This window comes from Saimiri boliviensis, chromosome 8 (genome assembly GCF_048565385.1).
Source record: "Saimiri boliviensis isolate mSaiBol1 chromosome 8, mSaiBol1.pri, whole genome shotgun sequence".
Classification (NCBI taxonomy): Eukaryota; Metazoa; Chordata; class Mammalia; order Primates; family Cebidae; genus Saimiri; species Saimiri boliviensis.
The window spans coordinates 8973397-9001037 of NC_133456.1; the positions used below are offsets into that span (position 1 = coordinate 8973397).

Here is a 27641-nt window from a genome sequence, read left to right on the forward strand (position 1 = left end):
ACAGGGTTTCACCATGTTGGCCAGTCTGGTCTTGAACTATTGACCTCAGGTGATCCACTTGCCTCACCCTCCCAAAGTGCTGGGATTACAGGTGTGAGCTACCACATCCAGCCAGATATTAAGGAATTTCTAACACAGGTTTAATGATTGATCCAATGGCATGTTGTCTTGAACTCCCTTTTTTAGTTATTAATGAAATTGTGAAATGCAGATGGAAAAGGTAATTTTTTGTGGCCTTAGACTGCTGTAAATCTAACTTATAAGAAGTATCATGAATGTTGGAAACAGATGCTTGGTGACGCAAAGAAAAATCAGCACTGAGACAAAGGATCTCTCAGCAAGGCAATTTTATTTTATGCAGAAAGGGTGCTACCCATCAGCAATCATGCTACAAGAGCACAATGAACAAAGGAAAGGCAGGAATATTAATTCCTTACTGCATTGGGTCCTTACTGCTGTGTCTTATCTCCATTGGTTGGAGCTGGACATCACAGTCTAAGCTAAACCCAATTGGCTAACAACTTAAATTTTTATTTTTTATTTTTATTTATTTATTTATTTATTTATTTACTTTTTGAGGCAGAGTTTCACTCTTGTTACCCAGGCTGAGTGCAATGGCGCAATCTCGGCTCACCGCAGCCTCCGCCTCCCGGGTTCAGGCAATTCTTCTGCCTCAGCCTCCTGAGTAGCTGGGATCACAGGCATGCGCCACCATGCCCAGCTAATTTTTTGTATTTTTAGTAGAGACGGGGTTTCACCTTGTTGACCAGGATGGTCTCGATCTCTTGACCTTGTGATCCACCCGCCTCGGCCTCCCAAAGTGCTGGGATTACAGGCTTGAGCCACCGTGCCTGGCCTTAAATTTGTATTTTATTTTATTTTTATTTTCATGCCTTCACTTCATGTTTATTCCTTTTTTTTAAATTGCATTTTAGGTTTTGGGGTACATGTGAAGAACATGCAAGATTGTTGCATAGGTACACACATGGCAAGGTGATTTGCTGCCTTCCTCCCTATCACTTATATCTGGCATTTCTCCCTATGCTATCTCTCCCCAACTCCCCACCCCCCGCTGTCGTTCCCCTATTTCCCCCCAACAGACCCCAGTGTATGATGCTCCCCTCCCTGTGTCCATGTGTTCTCATTGTTCAGCACCCACCTATGAGTGAGAACATGCGGTGTTTGAGTTTCTGTTCTTGTGTCAGTTTGCTGAGAATGATGGTTTCCAGGTTCATCCATGTCCCTACAAAGGACACGAACTCATCGTTTCTGATGGCTGCGTAATATTCCATGGTATATATGTGCCACATTTTCCCTGTCCAGTCTATCATCGATGGGCATTTGGGTTGATTCCAGGTCTTTTCTATTGTAAACAGTGCTGCAATGAACGTTCGTGTGCATGTGTCCTTACAGTAGAACGATTTATAATCCTTCGGATATATACCCAGTAATGGGATTGCTGGGTCAAATGGAATTTCTATGTCTAGGTCCTTGAGGAATCGCCACACCGTCTTCCACAATGGTTGAACTAATTTACACTCCCACCAACAGTGTAAAAGTGTTCCTATTTCTCCACATCTTCTCCAGCATCTATTGTCTCCAGAATTTTTAATGATTGCCATTCTAACTGGCATGAGGTGGTATCTCAGTGTAGTTTTTATTTGCATTTCTCTAATGGCCAGTGATGAGGATTTTTTCATATGTTTGTTGGCCTCATGTATGTCTTCTTTTGTAAAGTAACTCACTTTTACATGGGCTTGTTTGTTTTCTTCGTGTAAATCTGTTTTAGTTCTTTGTAGATTCTGGATATCAGCCCTTTGTTGGGTGGGTCGATTGCAAAAATTTTTTCCCATTCTGTTGGTTGCCGATTCACCCTAATGACTGTTTCTTTTGCTGTGCAGAAGCTGTGGAGTTTGATTAGGTCCCATTTGTCAATTTTGGCTCTTGTGGCCAATGCTTTTGGTGTTTTGGTCATGAAGTCCTTGCCTTTGCCTATGTCCCGAATGGTTTTGCCTAGATTCTCTTATAGGGTTTTTATGGTGTTAAGTCTTATGTTTAAGTCTTTAACCCATCTGGAGTTAATTTTAGTGTAAGGTGTCAGGAAGGGGTCCAGTTTCTGCTTTCTGCACATGGCTAGCCAGTTTTCCCAACAGCATTTATTAAACAGGGACCCCTTTCCCTATTGCTTGTTTTTGTCAGGTTTGTCAAAGATCAGATGGTTGTAGATGTGTGGTGTTGCCTTCGAGGCCTCTGTTCTGTTCCAGTGGTCTATGTCTCTGTTTTGGTACCAGTACCATGCTGTTTTGATTACTGTAGCCTTGTAGAAGAGTTTGAAGTCTGGTAGTGTGATGCCTCTCACTTTGTTCTTTTTGCTTAGAATTGACTTGGCTATGCGGGCTCTCTTTTGGTTCTATATGAAGTTTAAGGTGGTTTTTTCCAGTTCTGTGAAGAAGGTCATTGGTAGCTTGATGGGGATAGCATTGAATCTGTAAATTACTTTGGGCAGTATGGCCATTTTCACGATATTGATTCTTCCTAACCGTGAACATGGAATGTTTCTCCATCTGTTTGTGTTCTCTCTTATTTCGTTGAGCAGTGGTTTGTAGTTCTCCTTGAAGAGGTCCTTTACGTTCCTTGTTTGTTGTATTCCTAGGTATTTTATTATCTTTGTAGCAACTGTGAATGGCAGTTTGTTCTTGATTTGGCTCTCTTTAAGTCTGTTATTGGTGTATGGAATGCTTGTGATTTTTGCACATTGATTTTGTATCCTGAGACTTTGCTGAAGTTGCTTATCAGTTTCAGGAGATTTTGGGCTGAGATGATGGTGTCTTCTAGATATACAATCATGTCGTCTGCAAATAGAGACAATTTGACTTCCTCCTTTCCTGTTTGAATACCCTTTATTTCTTTTTCTTGCCTGATTGCTCTGGCTAGAACTTCCAATACTATATTGAATAGGAGTGGTGAGAGAGGGCATCCTTATCTAGTGCCAGATTTTAAAGGGAATGCTTCCAGTTTTTGCCCATTCAGTATGATACTGGCTGTGGGTTTGTCGTAAATAGCTTTTATTATTTTGAGATACGTTCCATCGATACGTAGTTTATTGAGAGTTTTTAGCATAAAGGGCTGTTGAATTTTGTCAAAGGCCTTCTCTGCATCAATTGAGATAATCATGTGGTTTTTGTCTTTGGTTCTGTTTATGTGGTGAATTACATTTATAGACTTGCGTATGTTGAACCAGCCTTGCATCCCCGGGATGAAGCCTACTTGATCGTGGTGGATAAGCTTTTTGATGTGCTATTGCAATCAGTTTGCTAGTATTTTATTGAAGATTTTTGCATCTATGTTCACCGTGAATATTGGCCTGAAGTTTTCTTTTCTTGCTGAGTCTCTGCCAGGTTTTGGTATCCAGATGATGTTGGTCTCATAAAATGATTTGGGAAGGATTCCCTCTTTTTGGATTGTTTGGAATAGTTTCAGAAGGAATGGTACCAGCTCCTCTTTGTATGTCTGGTAGAATTCGACTGTGAACCCATTTGGACCTGGGCTTTTTTTGGGTAGTAGGCTCTTAATTGCTGCCTCAACTTCAGACCTTGTTATTGGTCTATTCAGGGTTTCAACTTCTTCCTGGTTTAGCCTTGGGAGGATGCAAGTGTCCAGGAATTTATCCATTTCTTCCAGGTTTACTAGTTTATGTGCATAGAGTTGTTTGTCATAATCTCTGATGATGGTTTGTATTTCTGTGGAATCTGTGGTGATATCCCCTTTATCGTTTTTTATTGCATCTATTTGATTATTCTCTTCGTTTTTATTAATCTGGCCAGTGGTCTATTTTGTTGATCTTTTTGAAAAACCAGCTCCTGGATTTATTGATTTTTTTGAAGGGTTGTTTGTGTCTCTATCTCCTTCAGTTCTGCTCTGATCTTAGTTATTTCTTGTCTTCTGCTAGGTTTTGAGTTTTTTTAATCTTGCTCCTCTAGCTCTTTCAATTTTGATGATAGGGTGTTGATTTTAGATCTTTCTTTGCTTCTCATGTGGGCATTTATTGCTATATATTTTCCTCTAGACACTGCTTTAAATGTGTCCCAGAGATTCTGCTATATATTTTCCTCTAGACACTGCTTTAAATGTGTCCCAGAGATTCTGGTGTGTTGTGTCTTTGTTCTTGTTGGTTTCGAAGAACATCTTTATTTCTGCCTTCATTTCATTGTTTATACAGTCAACATTCAAGAGCCAGTTGTTCGGTTTCCATGAAGCTGTGCAGTTCTGAGTTAGTTTCCCAATTCTGAGTTCCAACTTGATTGCACTCTGGTCTGAGAGACTGTTTGTTATAATTTCTGTTCTTTTGCATTTGCTGAGGAGTGATTTACTTCCAATTATGTGGTCAATTTTACAGCAGATGTGATGTGGTGCTGAGAAGAATGTGTATTCTGTGGATTTAGGGTGGAGGGTTCTGTAAATGTCTATTAGGTTTGCTTGTTCCAGGTCTGAGTTCAAGTCCTGGATATCCTTGTTGATTTTCTGTCTGGTTGATCTGTCTAATATTGACAATGGAGTGTTAAAGTCTCCCACTATTATTGTGTGGGAGTCTAAGTCTCTTTGTAAGTCATTAAGAACGTGTTTTATGTATCTGGGTGCTCCTGTATTGGGTGCATATATATTTAGGATCATTAGCTCTTCTTGTTGCAGTGATCCTTTTACCTATGAACTGTCCTTCTCTGTCTCTTTTGATCTTTGTTGGTTTAAAGTCTATTTTATCAGAGACGAGAATTGCAACTCCTGCTTTTTTTTTTTTTTTTTTTTTTTTTTTTTTTGCTCTCCATTTGCTTGGTAAATCTTTCTTCATCCCTTTATTTTGAGCCTTTGTGTATCCTTGCATGTCAGATGGGTTTCCTGGATACAGCACACTGATGGGTTTTGGCTTTTTGTCCAATTTGCCAGTCTGTGTCTTTTGATTGGGGGCATTTAGCCCATTTACATTTAGGGTTAATATTGTTATTTGTGAATTTGAGCCTGCCATTTTGATGCTAGCTGGCTGTTTTGCCCGTTAGTTGATGCAGTTTCTTCATTGTGTTGATGCTCTTTACCATTTGGTATGTTTTTGGAGCGGCTGCTACTGGTTGTTCCTTTCTATGTTTAGTGCCTCTTTCAGGAGCTCTTGTAAAGCAGGTCTGGTGGTGATGAAATCTCTGAGTACTTTCTTGTTTGTAAAGGATTTTATTTTTCCTTCACTTATGAAGCTTAGTTTGGCTGGATATGAAATTCTGGGTTGAAAGTTCTTTTCTTTAAGGATGTTGAATATTGGCCCCCACTCTCTTCTGGCTTGTAGGGTTTCTGCTAAGAGATCTGCTGTGAGTCTGATGGGCTTCCCTTTGTGGGTAACCCGATCTTTCTCTCTGGCTGCCCTTAGCATTTTCTCCTTCATTTCAACCCTGGTGAATCTGATGATTATGTGCCTTGGGGTTGCTCTGCTTGAGGAATATCTTTGTGGTGTTCTCTGTATTTCCTGGACTTGAATATTGGCCTGCCTTGCTAGGTTGGGGAAGTTTTCCTGGATAATACCCTGAAGAGTATTTTCCAGCCTGGATTCATTCTCTCCGTCACATTCAGGTACACCTATGAAACGTAGATTAGATCTTTTCACATAGTCCCATATTTCTTGGAGACTCTTTTCATTCCTTTTTATCCTTTTTTCTCTAATCTTGCCTTCTCATTTTATTTCATTGAGTTGATCTTTGACCTCTGATATCCTTTCTTCTGCTTGGTCAATTTGGCTCTTGAAACTTGTGTATGCTTCATGAAGTTCTCGTGTTGTGTTTTTCAGCTCCATCAATTCACTTATATTCCTCTCTAAGTTGTTTATTCTTGTTAGCATTTTGTCAAATCTTTTTTCAAGGTTCTTAGTTTCTTTGCATTGGGTTAGAACATGTTCTTTTAGCTCACAGAATTTTTTTATTACCCACCTTCTGAAGACTGATTCTGTCAATTCATCACACTCATTCTCCATCCAGCCTTGTTCCCTTGCTGGTGAGGAATTGTGATCCCTTGTAGGAGGAGAGGCGTTCTGGTTTCGGGTGTTTTCATCCTTTTTGCACTGGTTTCTTCCCATCTTTGTGGATTTATCCACCTGTCGTCTTTGTAGTTGTTGACTTTCAGATTAGGTCTCTGAGTGGATGTCCAGTTTGTTGATGATGAAGTTATTTTTTCTGTTTCTTAGTTTTCCTTCTGACAGTCAGGCCCCTCTGCTATAGGACTGCCAAGGTCCACTTCAGGCCCTGCTTGTCTGGGGATCACCTGCAGTGACTGCAGAACAGTAAGGGTTGCTGCCAGTTTCTTCTTCTGTTATCTTTGTCCCAGAAGGATACCCACCAGATGTCAGTCTGAGCTCTTCTTTATGAGGTGACTCTTTGGATATACGGGGATCAGGGAGCTGCTTGAGGAGACAGTCTGTCCTTTATAGGAGCTCAAGTGCTGAGCTGTGAGCTCCGTTGTTCATTCAGAGTTGCTGGGCAGGTACGTTTAAGTCTGCTGCAGCATAACTCATAAACCCCCTCTTTTTCCCCAGGTGCTCTGTCCTGGGGAGTTAGGGTTTTAATTATGAGTTTCTGTTGTGCTGCTGCCTTTTTTCAGGGCTGTCCTGCCCAGCAAGGAGGCAGCCTAGTCACTGTCTGCCTGCAGAGGTTTTGGTGAGCTGCTGTGGGCTCCGCCCAGCTGCCATGTGAACTTCCCTGCAGTCCTGTTTATACAGGTATTTAGAACTGCCTTGGCAGTGTTGGCCCACCTCTATAGTGGTGGACTCTCTCTTAATGGCATGCTGCCTCAGCAATGGTGGACTACCTCTGTAGTGGTGGACTGCCTCGGTAATGTTGGATGCCCCTCCCCCACAGAGCTGGACCATCCCAGCTTCAGCTGTGCTTACTGTGAAACTCTCAATCTAGAGCGTTTCCCATTGCTGTTTTTTTTTGTGGGAGTGGGACCAGCTGAGCCTGATCACCTGGCTCCCTACCTCAGACCCCCCCCCCCCTTTTTGTTTTAAAGTTGAATGGTCAACTCTGCCTCCCAGGTGTTCCACTCACCTATTGAAAAGGCACCGGGATCTGTGTGATTTCCCGAGCAGCGACCCACTGCGCCTGCTGAAACAGCTGCTGAGATTCGTGGCGCTTTTTTGCCTGGGAATCTCCTGGCCTGGCTCCCTGTTTCAGTCCCCTTTTTTATCAGTTGAATGGGTGACTCTGTCTCCCAGGAGCTCCAATTGCCAGCTAAAATGGCACCCGGACCCATGTATTTTGTATGGAGAACCGCCGGGCCAGGGCGCCGGCCAACAGGTGTGCTGGCGACCTGTGGGGCTCCTCCGCCTGGGAGTCTCCTGGTCTGTGGACAATAAAAATCCATCTGGAAATACGGTGTCCACTCACCGTCTGTGATTTCTCTGGGAGCTGCAATCCTGAGCTCCTCCTAATTGGCCATCTTGGATTCATCTCCCAAAATTTTTCTTTTTCTTTTTTTTTTTTGAGACAGAGTTTCACTCTTGTTACCCAGGCTGGAGTGCAATTGCGCGATCTTGGCTCACCGCAACCTCCGCCTCCTGGGTTCAGGCAATTCTCCTGCCTCAGCCTCCTGAGTAGCTGGGATTACAGGCATGTGCCACCATGCCCAGCTAATTTTTTGTATTTTTAGTAGAGATGGGGTTTCACCATGTTGACCAGGATGGTCTTGATCTATTGACCTCATGATCCACCCGCCTTGGCCTCCCAAAGTGCTGGGATTACAGGCTTGAGCCACCGCGCCCGGCTGGAACTTTTTACTTTCTACAATGAATAATAGCAAATATTTTCCCTGATTTTGTACTTGGTGAGAAACAAAATGAATAGGTTATCTGACGGGCCACAAGGTTGTTTTTGAGGATTTTTTTTTTTTTTTTTTTTTCTGTTACGGAGTTTCGCTCGTTACTCAGGCTAGAGTGCAATGGTGCGATCTTGGCTCACCGCAACCTCCGCCTCCTGGGTTCAGGCAATTCTCCTGCCTCAGCCTCCTGAGTAACTGGGATCACAGGCATGTGCCACCATGCCCAGCTAATGTTTTGTATTTTTAGTAGAGATGGAGTTTCATCATGTTGACCAGGATGGTCTCGATCTCTTGACCTTGTGATCCACCCGCCTCAGCCTCCCGAAGTGCTGGGATTACAGGCTTGAGCCACCGCACCCGGCCTTTTTTTTTTTTTTTTAAGAACCTGATAAAGCTTATAAGTGTTTGAGGATATTCTTGAGAGCCCTTAGGTAACTCTGAGGCCACAAATCTTATGTTTATTTGCACATTGTAAAATACTTGTTTTCTTTTTAGTACGTCATCAAAAAACTGAACCTCCGAAATGCCTCTAGCCGAGAGCGGCAAGCTGCTGAACAGGAAGCCCAGCTCTTGTCTCAGCTGAAGCATCCCAACATTGTCACCTACAAGGAGTCCTGGGAGGGAGGAGACGGTCTACTCTACATTGTCATGGGCTTCTGTGAAGGAGGTGATCTGTACCGAAAGCTCAAGGAACAGAAAGGGCAGCTTCTGCCTGAGAATCAGGTGGTAGAGTGGTTTGTACAGATCGCCATGGCTTTACAGGTACTGTGTAGACCAGGCGTCCCCAAACTACGGCTCCCTGAAGCCATTTATCTGGCCCCCACCCCGCACTTCAGGAAGGGGCACCTCTTTCATTGGTGGTCAGTGAGAGGGGCACAGTATGTGGCGGCCCTCCAACGGTCTGAGGGACAGTGAACTGGCCCCCTGTGTAAAAAGTTTGGGGACGCCTGGTGTAGACTAATGGCATCCCAGCTTGCTCCCATATGGCAAGGAGATGGCAGGTATACTTTGGGAAAATGTTTTCTTCAAATACTTACATATAGAAATGTACCCAATCACTTTTGCTGTAACATTGGAACTTTTCTAGCAAGTGATACCTATATTAAAATAGATTTCATATCTAATTGCAGGGGAAGCCCAGTCTTTTAATATCAATAGCAAAGTCAATTTGAAGGACCCTGAGGCAACCAAGAGCAAAGAGTGACTATGTTTGTTATCTGTTGGTCAGCTATGTCATGCTGAAAGGTGACTAGGTTAATTAATATGCCCAGTGATTTCATCTGTCACTCTGCTGTGGTACGGCAGATGGAAATGCAAAACAAGTTTTCTTTTTTTTTATTTTTTAGAATTGGGCAACACTTTATTCCATAAGCTGGAATAAGCGTTCCTAGAAGTTTGTGTTTTAATATACACATAACTCAAAAGTGAGACTTATTTATGAAATACTATTTTGGAACTGGGCAGACTTGTTCAGAATTAATTGACCCTGTTTAAATTCTAAGATACTTTCTCTAATAAAAATGCTCTTGATATATTCGAAAATACTATTAAGCTGAGGATTTTATGGGTCCGAGAGGACTGTATCTGACTGTATAAGTTGTCCTACCTTCAGTGGGAGTTTGTAAGCTTTTTTTTTTTTTTTTTTTTTTAAGATGGAGTCTCACTTTGTCACCCAGGCTGGAGTGCAGTGGCACGATCATGGCTCATTGCAACCTCTGCCTCCTAGGTTCAAGTGATTCTTGTGCCTTAGCCTCCCAAGTAGCTGGGATTGTAGGTATGTGCAACCATACCTAGCTAATTTTTGTATTTATTTAGTAGAGATGGGGTTTTGCCATGTTGGCCAGGCTGGTCTTGAACGCCTGCCTCAAGTGATCCACCCACCTTGGCCTCCCACAGTGCTGGCTGCCACTGTGCCTGGCCTATGAGCATATTTTTAAACTGGATTTATGTAATGCTAAAATCTATTGTTTTCAAGCTACCAGGGAGCAGTTTTGAGGGGCACTGGGCAAGTCAATGGAGGGAACTTAATTTTCTTATTTCAAAAATTGTAAATTAGACCTTTTATTTAGAGATTATGAAGCAATAATGTTTGGTAGGTGTTGGTCGAATAAAATAATTTTGTATGGTTGGTTACTCTTTATGGTCAATTACTCTCTTTTTTGAGATGAATTTCGCTTTTGTTGCCCAGGCTGAAGTGCAATGGTGTGATCTTGGCTCACTGCAACCTCTGCCTTAGCTGGGATTACAGGTATGCACTACCATGCCAGGCTAATTTTGTATTTTTAGTAAAGATGGAGTTTCTCCATGTTGATCGGGTTGGTCTTAAACTCCTGACCTCAGGTAATCTGCCCGCCTCAGCCTCTCAAAGTGCTGGGATTATAGCTATGAGCCAGTGTACCTGGCCTGTGGTCAATTACTGTTCATGGTCAAAGACTCTTAACTCATGCCATTGCTGATGGTATATAATAAGGCAGGAATAAATATGTAATTAAGTCTATTTATATGTAATAAAATCTTATTTCTTTCGTCAGTATTTACATGAAAAGCACATCCTTCATCGAGATCTGAAAACTCAAAATGTCTTCCTAACAAGAACAAACATCATCAAAGTGGGGGACCTAGGAATTGCCCGAGTGTTAGAGAACCACTGTGACATGGCTAGCACCCTCATTGGCACACCCTACTACATGAGCCCTGAATTGTTCTCAAACAAACCCTACAACTATAAGGTAGGACTGGGCTCTGTATGCTGGCTCACGTTGTCTCTGGGAGAGTACTTATAATTTCAGAAATTAGTTACATCAGAGAACTATCTGTGAATCTGTTTAAGGAAAATGTTTTCTTTTTTTTAAAGGAAAAAATTTAAATAAGTGATTCTGACATTTAACCATTTACTATTTTTATTTTCTAGTCTGATGTTTGGGCTCTAGGATGCTGTGTCTATGAAATGGCTACCCTGAAGCATGCTTTCAATGCAAAAGATATGAATTCTTTAGTTTATCGGATTATTGAAGGAAAGGTAAAGAATAATCTAGAACTAATTGAGTAGTGTTTCTATAGTGCAGCCTTATAAATAGCTACTAGCAAAATCATTGATGATATTGATGAGTCATGGAGTAATACCTGATATTGGGTTGATAGTTAGGAATGGTGGGTCCCTTCTGTGGGGAAAGTCAGACTAGAGTAAAAGGGATCGATGAATCATATCTTAATATTAATCTGTAAGATGGCTTAATGGCTCAAAATAATTGGCTTTTTGAAAACATATGCCTATAATCATAGGATATGCAGATGCCCTGAGAGGCTATTTATATCTTCTTCTAAGCAACCTATGATTCAATGAACTACCTTTAAAATAAGTTTACTCTGTTCAAACTTGACATTCCTTTGATAATCATCACAATAATCAGTAGCTAATTAAGAACCTCAGAAAGCATTATGTCTGAAATGGACTCCAAAGTGACTGGTTTTATGTGTTAGTTCCATAAGGCTAGCTGCCCTTTATAGTGTCAGGCATCCATGTACCGTTAAGTTTTTTTTTTTTTTTTTTTTTTTTAGATCACTGCAACCTCCTTCTCCCAGGTTCAAGCAATTCTCATGCTTCAGATTACCAAGTAGCTGAGATTACAGGCACATGCCACCACACCTGGCTAATTTTTGTATTTTTAGTACAGACAGGGTTTCACAATGTTGTCCAGGCTGGTCTGGAACTCCTGACCTCAGGTAATCTGCCTGCCTTGGCCTCCTAAAATGCTGGGATTGCAGGCGTGAGCCATTGCCCCCAGCCAATGTACCATTAAGTTTTAAAGGCCATGAATCACCTACTGATTTTAGTATCTCACAACTCATTTAATTTTTCAATTTGAAACACATTGAAAAACAGACACAGAAGTAAAATTTTCTCATAATGCCACTACTTAAGAATCAAACAAGAAGTGAGTGAAATTCTTTTCTCTTTCTATGCCCATTCCCTGGAAGATGACTATTGCTAGCAATTTGGCTCATTGCCTTTCTGGCTTTTTCCTGTCTTTATACAGACATAACTCTGTGTGTGTGTGTGTGTGTGTGTGTGTGCGTGTGTGTGTGCGTGCGTGTGTGTGTGTGTGCGTGCGCTCACGTACGTACACCCACAGATTTTTGAAAGAAACTGAAATGGAATCGGGCTGTTAATATGATACATAATTTGTTTTTTTGACTCTATATATGAGGGACATCTTTCCAAGTTGGTACCTGTAAGTTTTGTATTTTTTAACCTGCTGCCTAGTGTTTTTTTTTTTTTTTGAAACGGAGTCCTAATCTGTCGCCCAGCCTAGAGTGCAGTGGCATGATCTTGACTTACATCAACCTCCACCTCCCTGGTTTGAGCAATTCCTCTGCCTCAGCCTTTTGAGTATCTGGGATTACAGGTGCATGCCACCATGTCCAGCTAATTTTTTGTTTTTGAAACACAGTCTCACTCTGTCACCCAGGCTGGAGTGCAATGGCACAATCTTGGCTCACTGCAACCTCCACCTCCCGGGTCCAAGTGATTCTCTGCCTTAGCCTCCTGAGTAGCTGGGACTGCAGGTCCACCACCACGCCCTGCCAACTTTTGTATTTTTGGTAGAGACAGGGTTTCACCATATTGGCCAGGCTGGTCTCCAACTCCTGACCTCGTGATCTGTCCTCCTTGGCCTCTCAAAGTGCTGGGATTACAGGTGTGAGCCACTGCACCCAGCCAGTTTTCTTGTATTTTTAGTGTAGATGGGGTTTCACCATGTTGGCCAGACTGGTCTTGAACTATTGACCTCAGGGAATCTGCCTGCCTCTGCCTCCCAAAGTGCAGGGATTATAGGCATGAACCACCGCACCTGAACCTAGTTTCTATAAGAAGAATGTATGATAATTTATTCTACAAATTCCCTATGGATGAACACTTATGTTGTTTCCAATTGTTCACTACTGCAAGAACAGTACTGCATCGAACATCCTGGTCCATAAGTCTTTAGGAAACTCATGCTCTTATTCCTCAATGAGAGAGTCATCAAATGGGACTGCTGGATTGAAGGATATACTTTTACAATTTTACAACTTGTTATCTCACAACTGGGATGCCAGTATACTTCCCGTAGACTAATATACTGATTGTTTTCTGCTTATGTGGATATATGACTTTAAATAAATATCGGGAAACCTCTACCAGCTTTTACTTTGTTTCACAAGACCATTAGTCTATTTACAGTATTATTTTTCTTTGTAGCTGCCGCCAATGCCAAGAGATTATAGCCCAGAGCTGGCAGAACTGATAAGAACAATGCTGAGCAAAAGGCCTGAAGAAAGGCCGTCTGTGAGGAGCATTCTGAGGCAGCCTTATATCAAGCGCCAAATCTCCTCCTTTTTGGAGGCCACAAAGACGTAAGATACTTCCCTTGCAAATAGCTGGGCTAAATAGATGGGGTAAAAGAAGGTGGCTTTTACAGTATTCATATGCAAAAATTGATGGGGAGTTTTTTTAAACAAGAAATAAAATGGCATGATTACATATGTAGAGGAGAGAAAATTCTACCCTCTTAGGGTTTCTTGGCTGAGCTTGAGAATTAGACTTATAATTTAACAGGAGAAAAGCATATAGATTTATTTAATACCTGAATAAGTTTTATGTGACACAGGAGCCCTCATAAGGAAATGAAGACCCAAAGAAGTGGCAAAACCTAATTGCTTTTGTACTTGATTCAATAAAGAGAGGCAATTGTGGGAAACTAAACTATGTGGAGAGGCTAAAGGAAGATAAGAATTGTTTTTAATAAGGTCTGTTTTTAGAATTCTCTCAGTTTCAACTTTCCATTCTTGATGATAAGAATTTTACTTTCCTTCTGGTACAGGGAGGACATGTTTCATATGGGAGCTTTATCTCCTGCTTTCTAGAAGAAAAAGGGAAGGTCAGAGTGCCCTTATTGCACTTACTTTTTAAAGCGCCTTAGGCCAAAATAATCTTTTTTTTTTTTTTTTTTTTTTTTTTGAGACGGAGTTTTCGCTCTTGTTACCCAGGCTGGAGTGCAATGGCGCGATCTCGGCTCACCGCAACCTCCGCCTCCTGGGTTCAGGCAATTCTCCTGCCTCAGCCTCCTGAGTAGCTGGGATTACAGGCACACGCCACCATGCCCAGCTAATTTTTGTATTTTTAGTAGAGACGGGGTTTCACCATGTTGACCAGGATGGTCTCAATCTCTTGACCTTGTGATCCACCCGCCTCGGCCTCCCAAAGTGCTGGGATTACAGGCTTGAGCCACCGTGCCCGGCCTAGGCCAAAATAATCTTTATGCCAAAGTAGCATATTTTGGCATGGCGTATTCTCCCAGTCTTCAAATATATTTGCTTAATTGCTAAAATCAGAAGTTTGGAGAACCACTGTCACATTCCTCAGAGGGTTCTAAGACATATAGTGTAAGGTTTTTTTTAAAAGGACATATGTACTACTCTGGGTACACTGCCTATGGGTTAGCCCTGTTTGCAAGGAGCAGCCAAATAATTTTTTTTTAAATGACATATGTTTCAGAAATTAGAATTAGAGAGTATTTGAGAAACCTATACATCTCACTATGTAAGATACTAATATTTAAAAAGTAGTGCTCGCCTGTCTGAGAGCTTTTATAAAGTTCTCTCTTTATTCATATAACTTCCCAAGAGAAGAATTCTTTACTTTGACTTGCAGATTCTACCTTTACTAAACAGGTGTTCCAGGATCTAAGACTTAGGGCTGGACAAAACTATTATAATCTGTTTGGCTTCCCTTCTTGCCTTGTGGCATGTTAAATTTGGAAAGAGAGGAGACAGTGCTAGAGACGCCTCAGGAAATAAAAAAGAACCATCTTTTTGTGCACATTGTCTATATAACTTCCCACCAACTAGACCTTTGGCCTTCCAATGCACTGATCTTCATGCTCCTCTTGAATTCTCCAGAGGTTTAGCCCAGTTTTAGAAATAACACACTAAAATAGTTGGGGATATTATTCCTGTATACATTTATTCTATGAGTCAGGACTAAGTATACCAATCATTTTTACTCTCAAAGTTAGCCAAGCAGTTGTGTTACTATTATAAACATGTAAAATTTGAAAACAAAAATTATCCTGGTACTTCCGTGTGTGAGGCAATCTCCCATAGAATTTGTATTTTGGAGTAATTTTGTATAAACAGAAAAGTTGGAAAGTTAGTGTGGAGAGTTCCTGTATACTCCTCATCTAGTTTCTTCTGTGATTATATGCCCTAATGCATTTGTCAAAACTGAGAAACCAACATTGGTTTCAAATGTTACTGTTGACTTAGTTGGGAGCAGTGGCTCATGCCTGTAAACCTAGCACTTTGGGAGGCTGAGGCTGGCAGATCACCTGAGGTCAGGAGTTCGAGACCAGCCTGGCCAACATTTAAAAGAGATGAAACCCCGTCTCTACTAAAAACAGCAAAAAAAGAAAAAAATTAGCCAGGCGTGATGACATGCACCTATAGTCCCAGTTTCTTGGGAGGCTGAGATTCAATAATCACTTGAACCTAGGCAGTGGAGGTTGCAGTGAGCTGAGATTGCACCACCGCACTCTAGGCTGGGTGACAGAGTGAGACTGTCTCAATTTTTTTTTAAAAAAAGAAATACTACTGTTTACTAAATTCCAGACTTACTTTGGCTTTCACCAGTTTTTTTCTCTCTAATGTCTCTTTTCTGTTCCAGGATCCAATTACATCTAATCAGGGGTCCATGATTGTTTCTCACTTTATTTTTTTTTTATTTTTTATTTTTGAGACGGAGTTTCGCTCTTGTTACCCAGGCTGGAGTGCAATGGCACGATCTCAGCTCACCGCAACCTCCGCCTCCTGAGTTCAGGCAATTCTCCTGCCTCAGCCTCCTGAGTAGCTGGGATTACAGGCACACGCCACCATGTCCAGCTAATGTTTTGTATTTTTAGTAGAGACGGGGTTTCACCATGTTGACTGGGATAGTCTTGATCTCTTGACCTCGTGATCCACCCGCCTCGGCCTCCCAAAGTGCTGGGATTACAGGCTTGAGCCACCGCGCCCAGCCTCTCACTTTATTTTTTATGACCTTGATTGTTTCAAAGACTACTGGTCAGATGTTTTGTAGGATGCCTTAGATTTTTAGAAAGCTATTCTCTATAAATGGTCCTCCAATTCTATAAGGGAATTCATTGTATATACACATACTCCCACATATACATAAAAACCCTTAATCTTCGATGTCTTGATAATTTTCTTTTTTCCTTCATAAAGAAAAACCTCCAAAAATAACATTAAGAATGGTGACTCTAAATCCAAGCCTGTTGCTACAGTGGTTTCCAGAAAGTCAGAATCAAATCATGAAGTAATCCACCCTCAACCACACTCTTCTGAAGGTTCTCAGACATATATAATGGTACGTTTCTTTTTAAGGGGTATGTGTTTTAGAAACTGCACTTAGAAAAATAGGCCATCTAAGTAAATTATTATATGTGAAATGATTATGCTTTACTGAAGATTCTATTGTACAATTAATTCCTTATTGCAAGGAAAGAATACTGGTGATTTAGATTTACCCAAATTGGATAAATCTAAATCACCAGTATTTAGTTTAGGTGATTGATTTAGATTTATCCAAATTGGGCTGTCAAATTGTTCATGAAGTCAGTGCTGTAATAACTAAGAATTTTTTAGGTGAAATTTATGCAACGAAACTAACGTTTTTTTTTTTTGTGTGTGTGTGTGAGACGGAGTTTCACTCTTGTTACCCAGGCTGGAGTGCAATGGCGTGATCTTGGCTCACCGCAACCTCCGCCTCCTGGGTTCAGGCAATTCTCCTGCCTCAGCCTCCTGAGTAGCTGGGATTACAGGCATGCGCCACCATGCCCAGCTAATTTTTTGTATTTTTAGTAGAGACGGGGTTTCACCATGTTGACCAGGATGGTCTTGATCTCTTGACCTTGTGATCCGCCCGCCTCGGCCTCCCAAAGTGCTGGGATTACAGGCTTGAGCCACTGCGCCCGGTGAAACTAACCATTTTAAAGTGAACAATTAAGGCTGGGCACAGTGGCTTGTGCCTGTAATCCCAACATTTTGGGAGGCTGAGGCTGACAGATTACTTGAGGTCAAGAGTTCCAGACCAGCCTGGCCAACATGGTGAAACCTCGTCTCTACTAAAAATTAAAAAATTAGCTGGTCGTGGTGGCGGGCGCCTGTAATCCCAGCTACTCGGGAGGCTGAGGCAGGAGAATTGCTTGAACCCGGGAGTTGGAAGTTGCAGTGAGCCAAGATTACACCACTGCACTCGAGCCTGGGTGACAGAATGAGACTCTGACTCAAAAATAAGAATAAAATAAAATAAAATAAATAATTAAATAAAGTGATGAATTAACTGCAGCCAGTACATTCACAATGTTGTACAACCATCACTTCTATATAGTTCTAAAACATTTTTATTACCTCAGAGGAAATCCCTTCCTCATTTAACAGTCCTTTACCTGGTCCCTGGGAACTACCAGTGTGTTTTCTTTCTCCGTGAAGTTACTTGTCCTGGATATTTCATATAAATAGAATCATTAAATATGTGACCTTTTGTTTCTGGTGTCTTCCACTGTCTTTTCAAGGTTCATTCATGTAGCGTGTATGAATACTTCATTTCTTTTTAGGTCTGGCTACCATTGTAAGAATATACCACAGTTTGTTTATCCATTCATCCATTAGTGGACATTTGTTTTTTTTTCACCTTTTGGCTGTTACCATGAACATTTGTGTGCAAGTAGTTGAGTACCTGTTTTCCATTCTTTTGGATATATACCTAGCAGTGGAATTGCTGAGTCAAATGGTAATTTTGGTTTGATTTTCTGAGAAACTGTTGGCACTGTTTTCTGCAGTGGCTGTACCATTTGACATTCCCATCAGCAGTGCACAAGGGTTCCAGTTTCTCCACAGCTTTGTCAACACTTGTTATTTTCTAAATTTTTGATTCTAGCTATCCTAGTGGGTGTAAAGTGGTATTTCATTATATTTTTGATTTGTATTTCCCTAATGATTAATGACATCTTTTCACATGCTCTTTAACCATTTGTATGTCCTCTTTGGAGAAATATCTGCTAAAGCTTTTGCCTTTTTTTTTTTGAGATAGGGTCTTACTCTGTTGCCTAGGCTGCAGTGCAGTGGTGTGATCACGGCTCACTGTAGCCTCCATCTCTTGGGATCAAATGATCCTCTCACCTCAGCCTCCTCAGTAGCTAGGGACCATAGCATGCCATCATACCTGGCTAATTTTTTTCTTTATAGAGACAAGGTCTTATTACAGTGCCCAGGCTGATCTCAAACTCCTGGGCTCAGGTGATCCTCCCACCTTGGCTTCCCAATGTGCTGGGATTACAGGCATGAGCCACTGTGCCCAGCCTTTCTTTTTTCTTTTTTTAACAGAGAGGATCTTGCTTTGTCACCCAGGCTGGAGTACAGTGGCATCATCATAGCTCACTGCAACCTCTGAACTCCTAGATGCAAAGGATCTTCCCACCTCAGCCTTCTAGTTAGCTGGGTGTACAGCTGTGCACCACCATGCCTGGCTTATTATTTTTGTAGAGGTGGGTCTCACTATGTTGCCTAGGCTGGTCTTGAACTCCTGGGCTCAAGCAATTCTTCCTTTTCTTCCCAGAGTGCTGAGATTACAAGTACGAACCACATCACCCAGCTCCTACCCAGTTTTAAATGGGTGTTTTTTGTCTTTTTGTTGTTGAGTTGTAAGAGTTCTCAATCCGTGTTCCAGTTACTAGTCCCTTATCAGACAACTTGCAAATATTTTCTCCATTGTCTAAGTTGTCTTTGCTTTCCTTTTATAATTAAAAATAATTTTTTTGTTTTTTTCACTCTTTTGATAATGTCCTTTTCACAAAAGCTTCTAATTTTGATGAAGTCCAATATATCTATTTTTTTCTTTTGTTGTCATAGCTAAGAATTCCTTGCCAAATTCAACATCTTGAATGTTTATGCCATAGTTTCTTCTAAAACATAGTTATAGTTTTCACTCTTATGTTTAGGTTGTGGATCCAGTTTTTAGTTTTAATTTTTTTCATTACGATAAAATACACATAATGTAAAATTTACTATCTTAACCATTTGTAAGTGTACAGTTCAGTGGTGATAAATACATCTACAATGTTGTGCAGCCATCACCACTCATCTGTATAACTCTTTCATACTGTAAAACTGAAACTGTTCCCATTAAACAATATCTCCCCATTCCTTACTACCCCAGTCCCTGGCAGCAACCATTCTACTTTCTGTATCCATGGTTTTTAAGTACGTCAGATAAGTGGATCATGCAGTATTTGTCTTTCATGACTGCCTTATTTCATTTCACATAATGTCTTCAAGGTTCATCCATGTTGTGATGTATGTCAGAATTTCCTTCCTTTTTAATGCTGAATAATATTCAGTTGTATGTAAATCCCACATTTTGTTATCCAGTTCATCTGCAGATGTACATTTGTGTTGTTTTCACCTTTTGACTACTGTGGATAATGCTGTTATGAATATGGGTCTACATATATCTCTTTGAGACCCTGATTTCTTTCTTTTTTTTTTTTTTTTTGAGATGGAGTGTCGCTCTGTTACCCAGGGTGGAGTGCAGTGGCACCATCTCAGCTCACTGTAACCTCTGCCCCCTGGATTCAAGTGATTCTCCTGCCTTAGCCTCCCATGTAGTTGGGATTACAGGCATTTGTCACCACACCCAGCTAATTTTTGTATTTTTAGTAGAGACGGGGTTTCACCATGTTGAAACCAGGCTGATCTCAAACTCCTGACCTCAGGTGATCCACCCGCCTTGGCCCCCCAAAGTGCTGGGATTACAGGCATGAGCCAAGACCCTGATTTCTATTTTTTTGAGTATATAACCAGAAGGTAATCACGTGGTAATTGTACTTTTAACTTTTCGAGGACGTGCAGAACTGTTTTCTACAACTTCTGTATCATTTTACATTCTTATCAGCAGTGCATGAAGGTTCCAGTTTCTCTACATTCTCACCAACACTTGTTATTTTCTAGGATCTTTTAATAATAGCCATCCTAATGGGCATGAGGTGGTATCTCATTGCAGTTTTGATTTGCATTTCCTTAGTGATTAGTTATGTTGAGCATTTTTCATGTGCTTATTGGCTGTTTGCATATCTTTTTGGGAGAAATGGCTATTCAAGTCCTTTGCCCATTTTTGAGTTGGGTCATTCATTTTTTGCTCTTTCTGGAGTTCTCCCATTCAAGATGTCAATCCCTTATCACATATATAATTTGTAAATATTTTTTCTCATTTTATGGGTTGCCTTTTTACTCTGTTGATAGTATCTTTTAATGCACAAAATTTTTAATTTTTATGAAATCCAATTTGTCTTTTTCTTATGTTGCTTTTGCCTTTGGTGTCCTATCCAGAAAATAATTGCCAAATCCAAAGGTGTGACGTCTTTGCCTTATGTCTGCTTCTGAGAGTTTTATAGCTTTAGGTCTTACATTTAGGTTTTTTGTTCATTTTGAGTTAATTTTTTTTATTTTTTATTTTTTTGAGACAGAGTTTCACTCTTGTTGCCCAGGCTGGAGTGCAATGGTGCGACCTCGGCTCACTGCAACCTCCACTTCCTGCTTTCGAGCAATTCTCCTGCCTCAGCCTCCCGAGTAGCTGGGATTACAGGCATGTGCCACCATGCTGGGCTATTTTTTTTGTATTTTTAGTAGAGATGGGGTTTCTCCATATTGGTCAGGCTGTTCTTGAACGCCTGACCTCAGGTGATCCACCTGCCTTGGCCTCCCAAAGTGCTGGGATTACAGGCGTGACCCACCGTGCCTGGCCATTAATTTTTATATATGGTGTTAGGTAGAGGTCTGACTTCATTCTTCTGTTTGTGGATTATCTAGTTTTTTCAGCAGTATTTGTTGAAAAAGCTGTCTTTTCCTCATCAAATGATCTTGGCACCTTTGTCAAAAATCATTTGACCATATATGTGAAGGTTTATTTCTGGGTTCCCCATTACCTTCCATTGGTTTCTATGTCTAATGTCTGTTTTTATACCAATATTATACTGTTTTGCGTATGTAGTTCTGTAGTATGTTTTAAAATCATGAGACATGAGTCCTACATCTCTATTCTTTTTTTTCAAGATTGCTTTGACTATTTGGAATCCCTTGAGATTCCATGTGAATTTTAGGATGGATATTTCTGTTCTTGCAAAGAATGTCATTGGGATTTTTATAGGGATTAAATTGAGTCTATAGATTGCTGTGGGTAGTATTAATATATTAACAACATTAAGCTCTCCTCAAGGAGATGCCTAATTGTAAATAGAAAAAAAGAACAATGTTAAGTCTTCTAACCCATGAATATGGGATGTTTTTCCATTTATGTCTTCTTTAAATTTCTTTAAGCACTATTTTGTAGATTTCACTGTGTAAGTCTTTCTTCCACCTTTTGGTTAATTCCTAATTATTTTACTCTTTTTGATACTATTGTAAATTGATTTGTTTTTATAATTTGCTTCTCAGATTGTCTATTAGTGTATAGAAATGCAACTGATTATTACTTATTGACTTTCCCTCTTGCTACCTTGCTGAATTCATTTATTAGTTCCAACAGTTTTTGTGTGTGGAATCTAGGGTTTTCTACATGCAAGATCATATCTGCAAAAGGAGATAATCTTACTTCTTCTTTTCTAGTTTTGATGCCTTTTTTTTTTCCTTGCTCAATTGCTCTGGCTAGAACTTCTAGTACTATATTGACTAGAAGAGGTGAAAGCAGGCATTCTTGCCTTGTTCCTGATCCAGAAAGGGTTCATAATTTGTACTCCAAAGAAATTCAGTAGTCTGTCATCAGACTCTTCTGTTCTCAGCATTCAATTTACTAGCCTTCCGGTCATTGTGCCTTACCTCTGTGCCTTCAAGGTAGAGTTCCCAGCTGCCCATTGCCTTTGCGGCCTAGCAGCGTCTCTGGCCACAGTGCCAGTCCTGCCTCTGCTTGCTTCCTGCCCTGGCTTATTTCTTTTCTTTTCTGAGACAGGATCTCATTGTGTCAACCAGGGGGAGTGCAGTGGTGCAATCACGGCTCACTGCAGCTTTGACCTCCTGGCTCAAGCAATCCTTCCACCTCAGGCTTCCAAGTAGCTGGGACTACAGGCACTTGCTACCATGCCTAGCTAATATATATATATATATTTTTTGAGACGGAGTTTCGCTCTTGTTACCCAGGCTGGAGTGCAATGGCGTGATCTCAGCTCACCGCAACCTCCGCCTCCTGGGTTCAGGCAATTCTCCTGCCTCAGCCTCCTGAGTAGCTGGGTCTACAGGCATGCTCCACCATGTCGAGCTAATGTTTTTTATTTTTAGTAGAGACGTGGTTTCACCATGTTGACCAGGATGCTCTCGATCTCTTGACCTCGTGATCTACCCGCCTCAGCCTCCCAAAGTGCTGGGATTACAGGCTTGAGCCACCGTGCCCGGCTAATTTTTTATTTTTTAATTTTTTTTAATAGAAATGTGGTTTTGCCATATTGCCTAGACTTGTCTCAAGCTCCAGAGCTCAAGCGATCCTCTTGCCTCTGCCTACCAAAGTTCTGGGATGACAAGTATGAGCCACTGCACTCAGCCTGGCTTATTTTACTTAGCATGTTTTCAGGGTTCATTCATGTTTTAGCATGTATCAGAACTTAATTCCTTTTTATGGATTAGTAATATTCCATTGTATGTATTTGCCATATATATATATATATATATTTTGAAATAAGATTTCACTCCTGTCACCCAGGCTGGAATGCAGTGGTGGTCTCTCGGCTCACTATACCCTCTACCTCCCAGGCTTAAGCAATCCTCCTGCATCAGCCTCCCGAATAACTGGGACTACAGATGTGCACCACCATGCCCAGCTAATTTTTCTATTTTTAGTAGAGATGGGGTTTCACTATATTGCCCAGGCTGGTCTCAAGCTGCTGGGTCTCTAGCTCCTGGGTCTCCAGCTCCTGTCCTCAAGTGATTCACTTGCCTCGGCCTCCCAAAGTGCCGGAATTATAGGTGTGAGCCACCATGCCCAGCAGTATTTGCTACATTTTGTTCATCCCTTCATCTGCTGATGGACTTTCGGGTTGTTTCCACCTTTTGGCTATTTTGAATAAAGCTGCTGTAGACATTGGTGTACAATTTCTTGAGTCCCTGCTTTCAGTTCCTTGGAGTTCATACTTAGGAGTGGAATTGCTGAGTCATATGGTAGTAATTCCATGTTTAACTTTTTGAAGAAGGTGTTGTTGCATTTTGAGTTGATTTTTGTATGTGACGTGAGCTGTACTGTAATAATTTCCAAACATGTTTTCATTCAGGTTGAAGGCAAATGTTTGTCTGAGGAGAAACCCAGGGTCTCTGGTCCCTTGAAGTCACCTGCCAGCCTGAAAGCCCATACCTGCAAACAGGACTTGAGCAATACCACAGAACTAGCCACAATCAGTAGGGTAAATATTGACATCTTACCTGCAAAAGGGAAGGACTCATTGAGCGATGGCTTTGTTCAGGAGAATCAGCCAACACACTTGGATGCCTCTAATGAGTTAGGAGGTAAATGCAATATTTCTCAAGTGGAAAAGGAGATGCTGCAGGACAACACTAAATCCAGTGCTCAGCCTGAAAACCTGATTCCCATGTGGTCCTCTGACATCACTGGGGAAAAGAATGAACCATTGAAGCCTCTGCAGCCCCTAATCAAAGAACAAAAGCCAAAAGACCAGGTGAGTAATATGCACACGTGAGGTATTGGTTTCAGAGAGAGGACTGAAAGTGCAGATGTAAATGTGTGGGTTCTGTTGTCATTTTAGGAAAGTCAGTTATTCTGTGTATTAGTTTAAACATAGAAAAATATCTGCATCAACCCAAGAAGAAACCTAGTACCCTGTAATAGTCACTCACCATTTCCCCTTACCCACAACTCCTAGCAACATTTGTCCCTATGGGTTTGCCTATTCTAAGCATTTCATATAAATGGAATCATAGAATGTATGGCTTTGTGTGTTCGGCTTCTTTTACTTAACGTGATACTTTCAAGGTTTATCTATGATGTAGCAACATTTTATTCCTGTTCATTTATTTTATATAAAATGTACCAACATTTTACTCATTTTGTAAAAAAATTTAATTTTTAGGCCGGGTGCAGTAGCTCACGCCTGTAATCCCAGCACTTTGGAAGGCTGAGGCGGACAGATCACCTGAGGTCGCAAGTTCAAGACCAGCCTGACCAACATGGAGAAATGCCGTCTCTACTAAAAATTCAAAAATTAGCTGAGCGTGGTGGCACATGCCTGTAATCCCAGCTCCTCGGGAGGCTGAGGCAGGAGAATCTCTTGAACCTGGGAGACGGAGGTTGTGGTGAGCCGAGATCGTGCCATCTCACTCCAGCCTGGGCAATAAGAGCAAAACTCTGTCTCAAAAAAAAAAAATAATAATTTTTAAAGTTATTTTAGATGGGGTCTCACTCTGCTGCTCAGGCTAGAGTGCAGTGATCAAACACAGCTCACTGCAGCCTTGACCTCCTGGGCTTAAGTGATCCTCCTGCCTGTAGCTGGGACCACAAACATGCCCAGCTAATTTTTTTATTTCTATTTCTTGTGGAGAGATAGGGTCTTGCCATGGTCATGTTGCCCAGGCTGGTTTCTCAACTCCTGTGTTCAAGCAGTCCTCCCAACTTGGCCTCCCAACGTGCTGGAATTATAGGCATGAGCCACTGCACTCTGCCTTATTCCTTATTGCCAAATAATATACTGTATTTGTATATGTCTGTGTGTGTGTGTGTGTGTGTGTGTGTGTGTGTGTGTGTGTGTGTTTGAGACAGAGTCTTCACTCTGTCACCCAGGCTGGAGTACAGTGGTGCAATCTCAGCTCACTGTAAACTCTGCCTCCTGGGTTCAAGTCATTCTCGTGCCTCAGCCTCCTGAGTAGCTGAGATAGCAGGTGTGCACCACCATGCCCAGCTAATTTTAGTATTTTTAGTAGAGATGGGGTTTCACCATGTTGGCCAGGCTGGCCTCAAACTCCTGATCTCAAGTGATTCGCCCGCTTCAGCCTCCCAAAGTGCTGGGATTACAGTTGTGAACCAGCATGCCCAGCCTGTATATATTTTGTTCATTCATTCATCAGTTGATGAACATTTGGGTTGTTTCTACTTTTTAGCTACTTTTGTTTTCTGAGAGGAAGGTTATATGTGGATAATGCTGCTATGAACACCTGTGTACATTTTTGTGTGGACATATGTTTTCAGTTCTGTTGAGTATGTGCCTAGGAGTAGAATTGCTGGGTCATACGGTAACTCTATGTATTAAACTTTTTAAGGAACTACAAAATTGTTTTCCAAAGCAGCTATATAATTTTACTTCTGCCAGCAATATATGAGGGTTCCAGTTTATCCGCATCCATGCCAACACTTGTTCACTGTTTATTGTTTTGAACATAATCATCCTTGTAGGTGTGAAGCGGTCATGATTTGCATCTCCCTAATGACCAATGATGTTGAGCATCTTTTTTTTTTTTTTTTTAAAGACAGAGTCCTGCCCTGTCACCCAAGCTGGAGTGCAGTAGCATGATCTTGATTCACTGCAACCTCTGCTTCCTGAGTTCATGTGATTCTCCTGCCTCAGCCTCCTGAGTAGCTAGGATTACAAGTGTGTGCCACCAGGACCAGCTAATTTTTATAGTTTTTTAAAGTAGAGATGGGGTTTAACCGTGTTGGCCAGGCTGGAAACTTCTTACCGCAAGTGATAAGCCTGCCTCTGCCTCCTAAAGTACTGGAATTACAGGTGTGAACCACTGTGCCTAGCCTTGAACATCTTTTTATTACTTTTTGGCCATTGGTATACTTCCTTTGGAGAAATAATCTATTCTAATCCTTTGCCAATTTTAAAATTGGTTTATTTATCATTTTATTGTTGAATTCTAAGAGTTCTTTATTCTAGATACCGGTTCCTTATTAGTTACAGCATTTGAAAATATTATCTCCTGGCCAGGAGCTCACACCTATAATCCCAGCACTTTGGGAGGCTGAGGAGAGCAGATCACTTGGGGTCAGGAGTTCAAGACCAGCCTGGCCAACATAGTGAAACCCTGTTTCTACTAAAAATACAAAACTTAGCCAGGTATGGTGGCACACACCTGTAATTCCAGCTACTCATGAGGCCGAGGCAGGAGAATCACTTGAACCAGAGGTGGAGGTTTCTGAGGCACGATCTCTGCTCACTGCAGCCTCCGAATCCTAGGTTTGAGGAATTCTTCTGCCTCAGCCTCCCAGGTAACTGAGACTACAGGTGTGCACCACCATACTCAGCTAATTTTTGAATTTTTAGTAAAGGTGGGGTTTCACCATATAGTCCAGGCTGATCTCGAACTCCTGACCTCATGATCCACCTGCACTCAGTGCTCTTTTTACTGTGCTTTTTAGGGTGTGTCCAAATAATTGATATTTACCTTGGAAATAAATTTGTATTAAATTGGAATTCATTAAAATATTCGTTCATTTTCAAAATGGAAAACCTATGAAAAGTTATAAAGATATATTTTTTTTAAATAACTGGATCAAACATCCATAGTTTCAGATTAGCCACAATTTAAGTGATTTAATTAAAACAATTATCAGCTGGGCACTGTGGCTCAGGCCTGTAATCCCGGAGGCTGAGGTGGGCAGATCACGAGGTCAAGAGATCGAGACTATCCTGGCCACCATAGTGAAACCCCGTCTGTATTAAAAATACAAAAATTAGCCGGGCGTGGTGGCATGCACCTGTGGTCCCAACTACTCGGGAGGCTGAGACGGAAGAATCGCTTGAACCCTGGAGGTAGAGGTTGCAGTGAGCTGAGAGTGTGCCACTGCACTCCAGCCTGGTGACAGAGCAAGACTCCGTCTAAACAAACAAACAAACAACAACAACAAAAAATTATTTTTATTTGAAGGAAGAGAAAAAAGAGCATTGGGATAACTGATGTTGACATTTTGTCTTTACCTGTCCACACTGCAAATAAACATTCATTTTACGAAAGATAACTCCTCATTTTCTTTTTAATTAATTAATTTTTTTCTTTTTAATTTATTAAAAAAATTTATTTTGAAACACTTTTGCTGTGTCACCCATGCTAGAGTACAGTGGCATGAACACAGCTCATGGTAGCCTCGACCTCTTGAGCTCATACGATCCTCTCACCTCAGCCTCCTGTGTAGCTGTGACTATCTGGCATATCGCCACATCTGACTTTTTTTTTTTTTTTTAATGAAGATGGAGGTCTCACTATGTGGCTCAGGCTGGTCTTGAACTCCTGGCCTCAAGTGGTCCTCCTGACTTGGCCTCCCAGAGCGTTGGAATTACAGGTGTGAGCTACCATACTCAGCTTCTTCTCATTTTCATTTACAATTTTAAAAGTAGGCATGGAGAGTTTGGCCATTTGGATGTTCAAAAGACTTTTCATTATTTTGTGTTTTTGTATGTGTTTGCTTCATTTTATTATTTTTTTTAAATTGTTGCATTATGATTTAATCTCCTCGCGCAAAAATTTGAAATTGCAACTGATTTTGTTTTCTAAGAGGAAGTTTATATATGCCTCTATATTTAATTCTGCACTGTTAAATTTGAACCATATTGTGAACTTTACATCATGATGGGTCATTTTAGAACTTCCATGTAATACTTTAAATTGCAATATGGGAACAATTTTTATTTTTATTTTTACTTTATTTATTTATTTATTTATTTATTTATTTTGAGACGGAGTTTCGCTCTTGTTACCCAGGCTGGAGTGCAATG

The 27641-nt window shown here is 41.1% G+C and overlaps 1 protein-coding gene across 5 annotated transcripts in view; it reads left to right on the top strand.

Annotated features, from left to right (window-relative positions):
- Positions 1-27641, top strand: part of NEK4 (NIMA related kinase 4) — a 64075-nt gene that overhangs the window by 1827 nt on the left and 34607 nt on the right. For 4 of the 5 annotated variants that reach the window (XR_012518712.1, XM_074403749.1, XM_039477140.2 and 1 more), the window contains exons 2-7: positions 8341-8607; positions 10377-10574; positions 10757-10864; positions 13085-13239; positions 16105-16246; positions 23190-23591. Coding sequence is in view for 4 of the 5 variants with exons in the window: in XM_074403749.1 (XP_074259850.1) it covers positions 8341-8607; positions 10377-10574; positions 10757-10864; positions 13085-13239; positions 16105-16246; positions 23190-23591 (1272 nt within the window). In the remaining variant the exon portion in view is untranslated. The remainder of the gene's footprint in view (positions 1-8340; positions 8608-10376; positions 10575-10756; positions 10865-13084; positions 13240-16104; positions 16247-23189; positions 23592-27641) is intronic. The other variant, XM_074403748.1, reaches the window with a different exon arrangement.